General features: G+C 36.9%; 1 protein-coding gene across 1 annotated transcript; it reads right to left on the minus strand.

Annotated features, from left to right (window-relative positions):
• Positions 1-4,101: 4,101 nt before the first annotated feature.
• LOC149831573 (large ribosomal subunit protein P1-like) lies at positions 4,102-7,633 on the minus strand. Its single transcript, XM_090013983.1, has 5 exons — positions 7,540-7,633; positions 7,350-7,438; positions 6,088-6,211; positions 5,898-5,998; positions 4,102-4,359 (listed from the first exon to the last, which is right to left on the minus strand). Exons 2-5 carry the CDS (start codon positions 7,416-7,418, stop codon positions 4,306-4,308), a joined length of 348 nt encoding a protein of 115 aa, XP_089870109.1. The 5' UTR covers positions 7,419-7,438; positions 7,540-7,633; the 3' UTR covers positions 4,102-4,305.
• Positions 7,634-14,760: the final 7,127 nt, after the last annotated feature.

The following is a 14,760-nucleotide window of genomic DNA, read 5'->3' on the forward strand; positions in this document are numbered from 1 at the left end:
CAGCAGGCGCTGGCCCGTTTGCCCACCCAAAACGACAAAGGAGAGGGAGACAGTGGTGGAGGCTGCAACCACGATGATGCGTCGCGTAGGGGTGAATGGCAAGGGAGCAACAACCCCTTGAGCAATGAGGGTGGCACAATAAGGGACACCCACAGTGGGGTGGCTCCACTCCGGCCACTGCCGTAAAGAAGAAAGGAAAGTCAATGGTGAAGGGTTGACTCGTCACGATGGTGACTGGAAAACACGAGATGAGAGTGGGAGGAGAGTGAGAAAAACAAAACAAAAACAAAGGATGTGTGATGTGAGATTTAAGGAGTGAAGGGGGTAAGAGTGAGAGTAAAAAGGAAAAAAAGGGAGGAAAAAAGAAACAATAAAATAATGAGGTAGGTGAGATGTGATGGGTGTAGGTGAGGGCTTTTATTGATTGAGATGGGGTAAGTGAGGGTTTTTGTAATATCTCACAAATTTTGACTAATTTTAAAAAATTAATAAATATAATTTTTATTTAAATAAATATATATTTTATTATATAATTGATTTAATATATAATATATATGTGGTTAATGAGATATGAATCTTGGACCCTTTAGGTCAAGATCCAATATCCATATTAGGTAAGATGGATCTGAATATGAATCTTGGACCCTTTAAGCCAATATACAATACCCAATTATAGTTAGATAGAAAAGTCTTATTTTTTTTTAATAAGATGTATATAATTAAGAGTTTCATATTAGAAGAACTTTTATTTTTCTTGAGTAATAAAAGACTTTCTATTTTAGGAAGGGACGTTCCTCTCTAAGAGGAGTCCCTTTTGTTTTAAAACAACTCTTGCCAGCCCTCCTTAGTATTAGTTTGAAAGAAAAAGGGAGGCTCAACCGAGTATATATATAGAGAGAGAATCGTGTGAAAGGGAGCCGGCTGGAGGCAGCATCGCCTCTTCTCCTCCTTCAACGCCTCCTCCATTTTTTTTCTTTTTTTTTTGTGAATCATCAGCAGCAAGGTACGGGCATTCTCTCTCGAGACGCGACAGGTGAGAGAAATCACATGGGTCATTTAAGATATAAGTTTAAGAAAAATAAAAAGTTATGTTTTCTTTTAGGAGGTAAGTTTTCGTGCAAGTAAAAAGAAAAATCAGTTTTGATATTGGAGATTTTTGGACTGAATGATCGATTAATTAAATATTGATTTTTTGTTTCATGTATCACGAGGTTTAGATGAATCTTCACACTTTTGATTCAAGCAAGTACAAATTGCCCATTTCTACAGCTTTCAATTTGTGGTGGCAGTTAATTAAAATTTTGGACTAAATCGAAAACTTGATTTTTTATCTATGCTAAAATTCGGACTGCTAATTTATGTTAGTAGTGGACTTCGTACCTACTGAAAAAATTTGGTAAAGAGATGAACATGCGCGCTTACGATTGAATGATTACAATATATATATATATATTCAAAATTTATACACATTTGACGATAGAACTTACTTCTTAGAGTGCGGCGATAAGAAGCAAAAAATTCTCAAAAATCTTGGAGATTTTTCCTCCAATAACCTTTCAACGTGTGATGATGAGGTGAAGATGATTCGGGCTGCGTTGGCGGAAAGCGGCGAAATCTAGTTGATATAGCAACCGGACAGAGTTGCTCAAAGAGACTGTTTAGAGAGAACCAGGTCAATGAGTGAGAGACAGTTGGAGTGCAGTGGGTTCGAGGTTGAGTGGAAATAAGAACCAGGTGGGAGGTGGCTGTTCGATACCGCAGAGATAAGGTGCAGACTGGGTAGGGTTCAGTGGAGCTGAGTATAGTGTAGTGGTTGCAGCCACCAGCAAAAGGACTGGTGGTTGTGATAGGAGAGAAGAAAGAGGGGGGTGGTTGGTGGCTGAGTTAGCCACCAGCAAGCGGAAGAGGAGAACAGGGAGAGAGTGAAGGAGAGAAGAAAGTAGTGAGAGGTGAGAATGAGTTTCAAAGGAGGGGCTGAGCCTTATTTTATGCCGAATGTAGTGTTGAGATTGGCCAAATTGTCTATCAAGAAATTGAAGGTCCAAGGCACTTGTGTGTGAGGAAGTACAAATATGAGATTCTGCATTGGGCTTAAAGCCTGAGAGTCGAGAACTTTTGTAGTTCTCGGATCTGTGGTTATCAAAACCTCATGCGTCTGTTGCTAAAACAAATTTAAGTGGGAAATCTAGTTCTAGAGTCATCAGACACATACTCAGAGGAGGGAGGGTGTGTCTATGTGTCACCATGGTGGGGCCCACAGAAACGCCTTGTTCCTCTGCGTGTTTATAGAAAGACCACAACAGCAACATTAGCAGCCATATTGAGCTAGTCTCTCCAAACAGATACATATTTGTGCCACCAAGATGTGATATCTTTTCTTGCTATAAATTTTTTTTTTCGACAAAGAAAGCTGGAGTTAGGACCCCTACCAGTTATACAACCGTACCATTGGAATTCAGACTTGCAACATCCCAACACAAGGTGATGTTTGCAACAAACTGGAAGGGAATAACATCAATGTCCTATAAGGCTTTTAAATGTTTGGCAAAATGATCAACCATTGTTCCTTGATAAGGAAACCCGAGGCTCTCAGTTTCGGAGTGGGAGATGGGAGTTGAGTTGAGAAGAGTGATGGGAGTGGAGAAGAAAATGGGTCATGAAAGTAGAGTTGTCAAATATATCTTTTTTAGGAGGTAGCTGAATGGGAAAATGGAAGGTCATCTCCACTCTCAACACTACTCCCCATCTCCCAAATCGAAGCACTTCCAAACAGCTTGAGTAGGCGATACTTGATAAATCCCCGTCTCATCTCCCAAACAGAATCCATTGTAGTTTGAAAAGAATTTTCAGTTTACGGCTGTATCAAAAAAATCTCCTTCTGAAGTCGCATAAAAAGCAGGTCAACTCATCTAACCACACTGAGCCTACCGAGGTGGTATCACATGTGGTAAGAGGGGACATGTGCCAAGCTGAAGGCCCAGCTTAAAATCCCTCTGCCACATGGGGCTTAAGAGATAGATATCTGGTAGGGGTCTGCCTAACCCCAGATTGCCTTTCAAGCCAACTTACAAATTAAGCTAAAAGAGTAGAGTCCCCTAAGAAGTAATTGACCAAAATTATGAACGGTATCCATCCAGCATTGATGGTGGATCAAAGATATAATCTAGATGTCACTCATCTACAGACCATCAACGACCAGCATTGATGGTGGATCAAAGGTATCCATCCAACTTGTGGGACCCATATAGATGAGAAACCCGTACATAATTATCGGATGCTGAGAAGAGTTACCCTGATACGATCCTCTCGGAACAAAAAAGTGCAAATATCTCATAATTACCTAAGAACCTTCTGGCACCAAAATACGACATGAAAACTGCCACATATTATAACATCCCCAACAATTTCAATGATTATTTTTAACTGCAACAGCGCAGTAGAATTCATCGAATTGGATAAAAAAACTGTAAGTATGTCAGCAACTTCGCTCTCGAGATTTTCAACAAGAAAAATCTCACAGAATGGGGTCTGATAAGATAGCTGGAAATACCACAGCGACACTATCTTATCCGAGAGATCTCAGATTCAAATCCCACTGGATGGAAACACAAAGCTTGATTATATGGGAAATTCTTTTGGCAAGCTGGCTAATGGGGCATTTGTTTCACCCCAAAACATGGGAAATCAGAGCTCTTTCATGGGAAAGAGGACCCCTTTCCCGCGGTAGCTGAAAAGAAATACCTGTAGGGGGGCGGTGTCAACCAAAAACATCAGAGCTCTTTCATGGGAAAGAGGACCCCTTTCCCGCGGTCGCTGAAAAGAAAATACATGTAGGGGGGCGGTGTCAACCAAAAACATCCAAACATGGGGGAAGCATTTATCTGTGCAAATGTGCTTTGTACGAAACCCCTCTTCCGAGCAGCATGTAACAAACACCCCATAAATCAACAAGCCATCAACAAAGTTGACAACTTGAAAGATTCGACTCCATAAGGCAAACATTCAGCAAATAAAGCAAATGGCCAACCCAATTAGACAAATTAGGCCCTCTAAAGAATTCAGGTTCTTTGCAGCAAATTAGACCAAACAAAAAGATGCCGATGGCCAACCAAATACCACTTTTTTACTAAGATGAGTTAAATGTATAGATCAACCAGCAGAGTTCATACCGAGATTTGTTTGTTTACATACCGCAAAGAGAAACCAACCAGAGGAAAATCTTCTTTAGACGAAATCAAATGAACACCTACCACAATTAACCTACATCTGAAAATTTTGAACAGAAAAAAAGGGGAAGGATGAGCTCTAATCGAACAAGCTGAAACCCATGTCTTCATCACTTTCTTCTTTCGGTTCCTCCTGTTGAAGAGAAGATATCAAAAGATGTTGAGCCATGATGCCATTCTCATCAATTACTATTTATTGTATGGCAAAAGCATAGAAAGCAGAAAAGATTCTAATCATCTGAGGTACAGCAATTATTAGGAAATAATCGAGTATCAAGAACTATATAATGATCCTGATAGAAGATCAGCATTTTCCAATAGGTGTGGATGCGGATATATATATATATATAGATAGATATAATTTTTAACAGTTTTAAGTTAACACTATGTGTATTTGTGTGCATTTATGTATTTATATACATATATATATAATATAGATAAAAATGGACTTTATTAGGGTTAACTGAATCTACTTTTGGATAGAAATGGACCTCAGTGTGGTTGACTTCACCTAACATAAAGGAAGCTGTGTCCAAGTGTCGCACCCGCCTGGGTGCAGGTGCTACGCGGGTGCGGTGCCCTGTTAGAAGAGTCCGTGTGACAGGTTTGAATTGAAGAAAAGGCTCAAATAGCATCCCAAAGCTCAGTAAAGCAACTAAACTCGATAATAGCATCTCCGAAAAACAAGTAAAAATTGCTGTCTTGAACAATTAAAAGTAAAGCATATGTACACCAAAATGCAAAATAGAAACAATTTCCTGAGGGTCTCCTAATCACGTCAGATAGACAAATGATAAATAAGTTGCTAGACCAACTTGAAGAGAAATATAGGATATGTCATACGGAAGAGAATCTGATGGTGAACAAAAAGGCTTCTCCACAAACCGTACAGCATGTTTCAAACTATTTAGTTTGGACTTCATGAAGGGAAAGGTTAAATTTTTTAAGGCATAGTAGGATGAAAGCCCAAGATTACAACCAAAAGGTTTTGAAAGCACCTAACGGAATCCATTATTCCCCACTCATGAAGCACAAGGTGTTTAGGCCTAACAATCACTTTCCTTTTAACAATACAGCGACCTGTCAATATCCACTCACAAATAGTTATTTAGTACTAAAAAGTAAGACTTTAAAATGAATCGATTGCTTCATAGACAGAGGCTTTGCAGTGCCACAGAAACTGACACTAACTAAAAAATGAACCTTTTCATGGTTAAATAAAAAATATGGAAGCTCAGTGACAGAAATGAAAAAGCATGGAACTAAGCCACTGGCAGCTTTTTCTCATGACAATAGATAGGAAGTGATTATCTGTGACAGACATAACAATCGAACCAGACCTCTGTAAGTACTCAAATAAATTTATCATATATAACAGACAGAGGAGCAAGAGTGTATACATCACCGTACAGAAATCCTGGCAAACTGATAAGCTACCTAAGACTTATTGAAGAAGAGAAACACTGATCAAAGATGAAATCAATTTGACCAAAAACACAATGATTCATAAACAAATACATGTCTACTGTACTAAAACAGAGAAACTAATAGCTATAAAGTACTAAAGCACTAAACAAGAGAGCCCAAAAAGATACATAGGTCATTCCATGAAATGCGATGAGAACAATAAATTTTTTTGAAAAGGAAAAGAATAAGATTATACACAATTACCTTCTTTTCTTCCGGAGGAAGAGCAGCAGCACCACTGCCACCGCCAGCAGCAGCACCTCCAGCAGAAGGAGCAGCAACTGCCACAGCTGCACCACCACCACCTGAAGACAAAAGGCAAATACAAACCTTACAAATAATTCAATGATGGAGAACAGTCTTTCAGAACCATAGTTTTGTTTTCAGTTTTTACCAGAACCAGCACTCAAGATAAGATCTTCAATATTCCTCTTCTCCAAAAGTTTGGCAAATAGACCAGGCCAGTATGACTCAATGGGGACATTTGCAGACTTGACTAGCGTCGCAATCTTCTCAGCCTATTGGATAGATAGAAGATAAAGGAATTAAAAATCAAGGATGACTTCATCTCTCCCCCGACAAAAAAACAAGGAAGATTGAATGCAAATAAAAACCATATCCAGTGGACTCCAGATATCAATAAACTAGAAACAGAACAACTGCTAAACCAAAATCTAGCTGGCTAAGATTTAGAGATGCCGTCCAATTCCCAAGTCATTGAGAGCAAATTTTGGAACAACTACCGTCAAAATTTCACCTCTCAACCAAACCAAATATCCACATGGAGCTTGAACAAGAAAAACTGGAATCAAGAGAACCAACTTCCAACTCAACAAAAGTGATACAATGCTTGCCTGTCCAGGTGCATTGTATCTCAATTTTACTTGTGCCATAACCATTTTGATCATGACATACTCATCTCTTCACCAAATCCAATGTTCTCCCCATGGGCATCTGGAAGAAATCCAATAAGAACCTGGGTGAGACACCAGACTCCACGCTCTTCAATCTCTATCTATCTCAAACAGAAGGTCCTAGTGGGAAGACATACAAACTAGATTCAGCCGAGTCCATTACAAGCCATGAATTAATTATCCGCTCTTCACAACAGATACAGAAATTGGTCACCAGGATGACACAATGGCAATTAAACGATACTGAAGTTGCAATTTTTTCCCACATAAATTGTGCTTCATACAATTTCGAGCTCTATTCCCACAAGAAAGATGCGAAAAACATCGACAGATTGGTTACTGCACCACCTCAAGAAAGTGACCAAAACAAAAACAGAGAGAACAAATGGGGGAAAATCGAGCGTTAAGATCTCCAGTTTACGGGTCCGCAAGTACGACGGAAAAAACTGAACCCTAAAACAAATTCAACCATCGACAAACCAAGGAACAGTTTCCGTCCAGCTTCTCTCACGTTCAAAATGTCATCAAAATTTAGACGTTCATATAGAAATGGACAATAAAACCCAGTCAAACCGTACGCATCATACTATAACATGCCACGAATCACATAAACCCTAGAACAACGAAAACGGCAAACAATTAAAAGAGAAAGCAAGAGGAAATACATCGAAAACCCCAGAGAAACAAAAGGACGAATGAATCAAGGGAGGAAGTGAGCGATTTTCCTAGGATTAGAGTTTACCGTGATGGGGATGCCATCGTCGTAGAGGATGAGAGCCGCGTAAGTGCAGGCGAGCTCTCCCACAGACATCCTTCCCAGAAACGAAGAACCTGCAAGCAGAGAGATACCGAGAAAAGGGCAAAGGAAGGTTTTCTGAAGAAAGGAGGACAGTTTTTCCGGCGAAAGGATGGGATGGTGGCCGGAATATTACCTCTTTCTTGAGTTTTCCAGGATCTATAAAAAAAAAAAACCTAGCAACACAGAAATCTCTCTCTCTCTCTCTCTCTCTCTCTCCAAAAAACCCTAATTGTTTCGGTTCTTATATTGGAGATTAGTAGGATTTGAAATACCTAAAGCCCCTAAAACTATTAAACTAATATCTGGGATATCCCCACGTCGTTCGTCTGCGCAAGCAAAATAGCTCGGTTCCGGTCCGTGGTTAATTGGATCTGGGTTCAGCAAGTCGGCCATTTAAATGTGGGGCTCTGATCTCGGAATGTATCACCTTATCTTGCATGGAAATGCCACGTGCAGGAAGAACAGGTTTCAGGAACAACAAGGTTTTCTATAAAAAAAAAATTGAAAAAGTTTTTTTTTTCTCTTATGCCAATTGGATTCAAATGTATTGACTTATGCTCAAAGTGGATGTTTATAGTTGCTGGGATGCGAAATGGATACGAGAAGTGATGCGTGGAGAGGAAGCGGGAAAGGAAATGTTAAAAAGTAGTATGAAGTGAGTCAGGAAAATTTATTGCTGGATTCGCAAATAGTACTCTAAAATCTATCGAGCTCCGATCTACGCCCATACTAAACTATGAATCTAAAGAAAATGCGCATAAAATAAAAAGAAATCAATGAATCGTTCATTTATCAACTCTGAAAATAAAACCCTCTAAAAAAAGTCAAAACCTTGATCTTAATCCAAGCCCTAATTATGATCCAATTAATAGAAAAAATCCAAAAAAGCAAAACGGATTCACAATGGATCTTGGACCGGGGTATTGAGCATATATAGTGGTATAGTCCTTAATGGGCAACAAGGGAGCAAGAAAATGGATTGCCTTAGCAAGAAGAAGCTAGGATTTCGCACTAGTCATGAATCCCTAGCTTGATTCATGGGATATCTTGATTCTCTTTATAATGATCTACACAACTCCCTTTCCCTAATTCAGTCATACATCATTCTCCATGGGTTGGAGAAGACTCGCCTTGAGTCTGGCTTCCAGTTTCTTCATCTGATACAACTCTTTGTTTATGGATATCTGATATCAGTCGAATCCAATCCATAAAAGTCTCAAGCACAAGGAGTATAAAGATATGATCCATTAGTTGTTGACCTAGGAGGGTGGCAAATGGATCTTTAGATAAGATTTGGGCCAAACTAAAAAAGTCTATTTAGAGAGGCTCCTAGATCCAATTAGGTGAGATTGGTAGGGTCCAGTTTTAGGTTTAACTGTGGGTTGGGATCTATGTATGTTTTCTTTGGATCTGGGCACCTAATAATGGTTCTAAATGAGATTTATTTGGGTTAGGTTCTTGCTTGATCACATCTAATTGGGTTTGGACAATTTTGAGAATAGAGCTAAAGGCAAATAGATCCCGATCCACTTTGAATTTTAACATCTTTTCAACAACAAAGGCTACTTGAACCGCATACTCCAAGGATGTGATTTTGGAATGATTCAATTTAATATTAATGCTAAATTGTAACCCAAAAAATATACCTATTAATATATACATCTTCAGTTTCCTGAATCTGGGCTTGAAATTTGAGACCACAAAATTCTTCAGTGTACCATTTCACAGATTTTAGGATATGCTTTTTGTCTACTATGGACCTTGCTTGAATTAGATCTTGGTATCTGTAGGTTATGGGCCTGAGAATGTGTTTGGATTAATTTTGCCTCCTGGGTTAGGTTGGGGTTTGAATAGGTAGGAGAATGGGTTAGTTTAAAACATTGAGGTTTTAGGTCATGTTGCGTCTGGTTTATAGGGTTTTGGGGCTGATTTGGGCCAATATAGGGTTATGACAAAAAAATAGGGTTTGATTTTGATCCAAAAGATTTAGATGGCAAATTCACTTATATTTGTAATATTTGAGAATTTTAGAGAATATTTTAATGGGATATTTTGGAATTTTACCTGTTCAATGAATTTTAAAGAATTAACATTTATGGCTATTTACAATTAATTAGCAACTAATTATTAGATAGCATTTGAATTTACGAGATTTACAACGTATTTGAGTTTGGATCTTGATGGGGGATCCAAAAGGGATCAACCCATAGAGACCTAAGTTTAGAAATATCCAAACACAACACACATGATCCACTGGATCTTAAAACTATTCAACTTGGACCTTGGGGGTACTTTGAACAATATATATATATATATATATATATATATATATATATATATTGAATTTTGAATTTGGTACATCTCGTATTTGGAATAAAATAATAATAAAATACTAGTTTTTGCACACACCTATTTTGAATAAAATAATAGTTTTTGCATACACCCTTTCTGAATAAAATAATAGTTTTTGCATACACTCTTTCTGAATAAAATAACATATGTATCAAATTTCAAATAAAATAATAGTTTGGTACACATCATACTCTGAGTGAAATATTTTGAATATGCACACATTATACTTCAGATAAAATAATACTTTCTGCATACTCGCCCCTTCAAAGATAAAATATTTGAAGCATGCATAGAACAACATGCATCTCTGCTTAGCTCAAGAATAGAGTTATGGGTTTAGAGAACCCTACTGACAATAGAATAGTCTACTTCGAATAAAAAGAAAATAGTTGTAGCCCAAAAAAGAGCCAAGATTCTAATAGACCTTTCTGGTGTCACAAGTACACAATAGTTTGTAAGGCATAGTTTTGTTCTGAAATTGACTCATGTATGAGCGTGAAATAAATTAACTCTCAAAGTATGAAACCAAGTACTATTTGATAAATAAAATATGCATGTACAAAAAACTTAAGATATTGATTTGCCATATTGGTGAAATGCTCGTATATACAGAGCAAGTACTGATTTAGTCGGGTACACATACAGAACTCTAGTCATTACTCTAAAAATGGGTACTTGGGTTATTGAACCTCATTTTGGCCTACACAGTGTAAGAGACTTAGAATAATCATTGTAATAAAGATAACCCTTCTGACCCATTATGTTCTAATATCTACCTTAGAGAAGGTAAATGGTAAAACCTTGAGTGATTTTGTTCTGATTTTTTTAAGCGAGACATCTTAGTGGTCTCCACTCACTCGTAGGTCTTTAGAAGTCAGGGCTATCCATGTATCCTAGGTGAAATATCCTCAACTACTTCAGTAATTCAGGATATATCCTACTTTGTGCTCTGCCTTAGTGGTGATTCTCCCGATCACGGACCGCTCGCTTTGGGTCTGCTACAGTCAAGTACCCGGGTTTAAAACATCTGAGAATAATATACTTCCAGAATGCTTTGGCTATCACTGATTGTTTTTCCTCACGTACCAGGGTAGATGGTTAATTATCAAAACAAAGACATTTTAAAACACAATTTGAAATAAAAATATACCCTAATTATGTAAACAATTTTGTTTTGTATTCTGTCTTACTTTTCAGTGAAAATGCTTTATCTAAATATGTTTAATATTCTAAATTACCTAAATTGATATAGACTTTCCAGACTGTAAGAAGTCTGACCCTTTAATGAGTTTTGTTTAGGTATAGGTCAGTGATTACAACGGAACAAGAGCGACATCGAGGATTAGCACTGATAATGCATGACAATGCATTTATTTTTAACACATAAATCATGCATTTTATTGTATTTTATTGGTTTACATTTCATGCCTATGATGTTTCAGAGTTAAAGAAGTCATGGTTCGAATCTCACAGAATTCAGAGTTAAAACGAGGAAGTTACAACCATTTTATGATTTCGAAGCAAATCCCAATGCAATTCAGACCGTGATCCAGTCCAAAACACATTAGTTGGATCTTGAATCCAATTCTAATATGTTCAACAAATATTTTAAACCAAATCCATTTCAAAGTTTTAGAAAAAATCATTTTGGAAATGGTGCCTAACATTATTTTCATTTTAATCCTCTTTTTGGAATTTTGTAAAAAATAAGACTTAAGTGTAATTTTGTTATAACTCTTATAAATACTCATTAAGGGCTAGAGTGAAAGGGATTTTCAGCCCATTTTACACCAACCCTTCTCTTCTCTCTTTTCCCTTCTTTGAAATCCAAGTTTTTCTCTTTTGCCTTCTTTCTTTCCCCTTCTTTTTCTCTCCTCTCTTCTTCTTCTTCTTTTTTTCCCTCTCTTCTTTCTAATTTAGCAATGGAGGCATGCTTGGAGCCCAATCCGGAGTGGAGTTGCACATCTCTTTAGTTGAAGATCAATCAAATTCACTAGATCTATGATTTGACGAGTTTTCTTTACCCCTCTCTTTGTGAATTAATTATAATTTTAGTTTTCATTTTTCTTTCTTTGTTCTAATTTCATCTTTCTGCATTTTTTAAGTCCTCAAATGTCTATTTTCACATAAAGAATTGAACATGTGTAAACACACCAAATTTTCCAGATTCACTTCTGGACATCCCCTTTCATAGATGCCGACCCCTTTAGCACAGTGTAGGAGTCTAACCCCTAGGATCATTCCAATTTAGGTGTCATCTCACTCCCATTTTATCAGAAAAATTATCATTTTGCCCCCTAGATAACCCTAGATCCTTGTTAGTTAGGCCCAACCAAACTCATTTTAAGCTTAGAGAAGTTAGAATATCGGTCATTTTTAGCTCTCTTGAACTCATGATGAGTAGACCTTGTTCATTTCAGCTAAATTTGGTTTATTTCATGTGAAAAGAGCTCATTTCTAGCTCAAATTCAATCCAATTATCCCAGAATTAGTTAATTCCAGTTGATCCTGTTCCCCTGTATTTAACTTGAGCTCATCAGGAGTTCAAGTGGTCCAATTTAAGTTCAAACTTGTTTCCCCACATTGTTGGAGTTTATTTTTTAGGTCAATTCAACTCATTTCAACTAAAATTGAGCTAACTCTAGCTAGGATTTAGTTCGTTTAAGCTCCAGATCAGTTCATCTTAGTTCAGTTGATCATGGTTTTAGCTCAAACTCAGTGTTTTGTTAACTACACCTAGTACATTCTTGTTGCTTACTTCACTCTATAGTGAATTTCTCACAATTTCACTTAGAATTGTGTTTGTTTTCAATCATCTGGTCTGGGAGTCTAGTTGAAATAATGTCTTCTTAGTTCACCTGAATTCAGAAACCTTAGAACCCTGTTCAAGTCAGTTCAAACCTTGTTTTCCAAATGTCACTCTTCACTTCACTTCACACCCCTGCCCAGGAGGGCAAAATCATTTATAATCTCAGTCATTTCCATTCAGAGGGGCAGTTCAGCTAATTTTTAAGCCAGAGTAATTCCAGTCTGGACTCAAATTAATTCTTTTATCTGATACTATATCCATATCTGAGATCCAACCCATGTTTGAATTTGGACATCAGATACTTGATCCAATATTGGATCTGATGTCCAGTATCCATTTTCTATTATGGACCTGGATTCTTTTTTACTAATTCACTCTGTTATATGTATCCAGGGTCCATTTTGTTTTCAGATCTGGATCTCTACATTGGATATCCAAGTCCACCATCAATCATTTATTATTCAGGATCCATTCTTCAATATCTGGGATCCATCTTCACCACCTTATCTCTGATCCAGGATATAATTTCTAATTCTATCTTTGATCCAAGATCCATTTTATCCGTTCTATCAAAATCTAGGGGTCATTTTCCAATCTTATCAAGATCCAAGATCTGCCCACCATTTTTCAAGCATGAGATCCATATCCATTTGTCATTTGAAACTTTGGATCTAGATCTGAATTCAAAACTCTCTTTTAATCCAATTTCAAACTTGGGTTCAACAATTGATCTTTACAATTTTAATTTGAACCTAGTATTTTTCATCTCAGAATTTGGTATTTTAAAACATCTTTTTCAAAAACAATGTGTACCAGATCTAGATCTGGATTGGATTTTGATTTTGGTTTTTGTTAAGCTCGGATTTTAAAATAGATCTTAGATCCAACCCACATCAGATGAGGCCCACCTAGGTGGCGTCACCTATAGATTATTTTTTTCATTTTGTTTTCCTATTTTTTTGTTATTTCAGACAACTAGTTGATTTAGGAGTTTGCCTTTACCTTTTTTTTTTAAGTATATTCTTTTGTTTTTAACCTTTTAGTTGTTTTAAAACCAAAATGTGGACCCCACTCAAATGGTGCCACATCTAGAAACTCCTAATGCATAATTCTTTTCTTTGTTAAGTGTTTTAATTAGATTGAAAAAGAAAAAGTCAAAAACACTCCAAATGTGGACTCTTCTAAGGAGGTCAATTTTCTCTATTTTGCTAATTAGTTTTAACAAATGTGGGACACTAGAGAATCCCTATCATCTTCCAATTTTCTCTATAAAAAGGATTCAAGGGGGGACATCCAAAGGGGACTCTCTCCTCTTGGTCTCCCTCTCCCTCTTCTTGATTTTCTTCTTTTCTTTCTCTCCTCCTTCTTCCCTAAGTGTTGCCCCTCCCCTCTAGCTCTTCTTCTTGTTTTTTTCTTTTATTTTTGTTGCAGCAAGGGTGAAAAAAGGAAGGCCATCCAGATCTAGGTAATTTCACTTTTCTTTCTCTTTATTTTCTCCTTTTTATTCCATTACTATTTAGTTGCTGCATTTTTTTTAAACAGCCATGAGAAGATCGAGATTCGGCCTCTCATAGGTCGAATCCCTTCTTCCAATCGGCTACAACAAAAGATGCACCATGCTTCATCATTTTATTTATTTATTTTATTTATTTATGTGCATTATAAATCTGGATTTACATCCATATGGAATCAAGAACATTCAATCTTTTTCTTTTTATGCATGTTTAGATTAGGTTCGATTTTGTTTAATAGCCTATGCTCTAAAATATTAATTCTGACTATTCACTTTAGTATCATTATTTTATGTATTTCTTTTTATCATTTTAAGCTAATTTTTTATGAGATATACATCCATATGTTTACATAAATCTGACAAAGTTTCATTATTTTTTGGCATCTTTGGCTTATTTTCAAAAATCAAAACTGAAACCTATTTCCTGCACCGTCTGGCAACTATTCGCAGCCAGGGTCAACTTGTCGGAGTCATATCTTCCTAACCGAAGATGATTTTTCAAATCCATAAAAAATGACTTCTTCATCTGCATGTCTAGTTTATTTTTGGTGAGATTGATAAATTTTGATGTCTGTTTGCTATTTTATTTTATCCCAAAACCAAAACCTATTTTGCTGCACTGTGAGGCCATTGTTCATAATCAGGGTTATCGTGTCAGGGTCATATATCCCTAACCGGAG

This window comes from Nuphar pumila, chromosome 7, assembly GCF_984573655.1.
Source record: "Nuphar pumila chromosome 7, dmNupPumi1.hap1.1, whole genome shotgun sequence".
Classification (NCBI taxonomy): domain Eukaryota; kingdom Viridiplantae; phylum Streptophyta; class Magnoliopsida; order Nymphaeales; family Nymphaeaceae; genus Nuphar; species Nuphar pumila.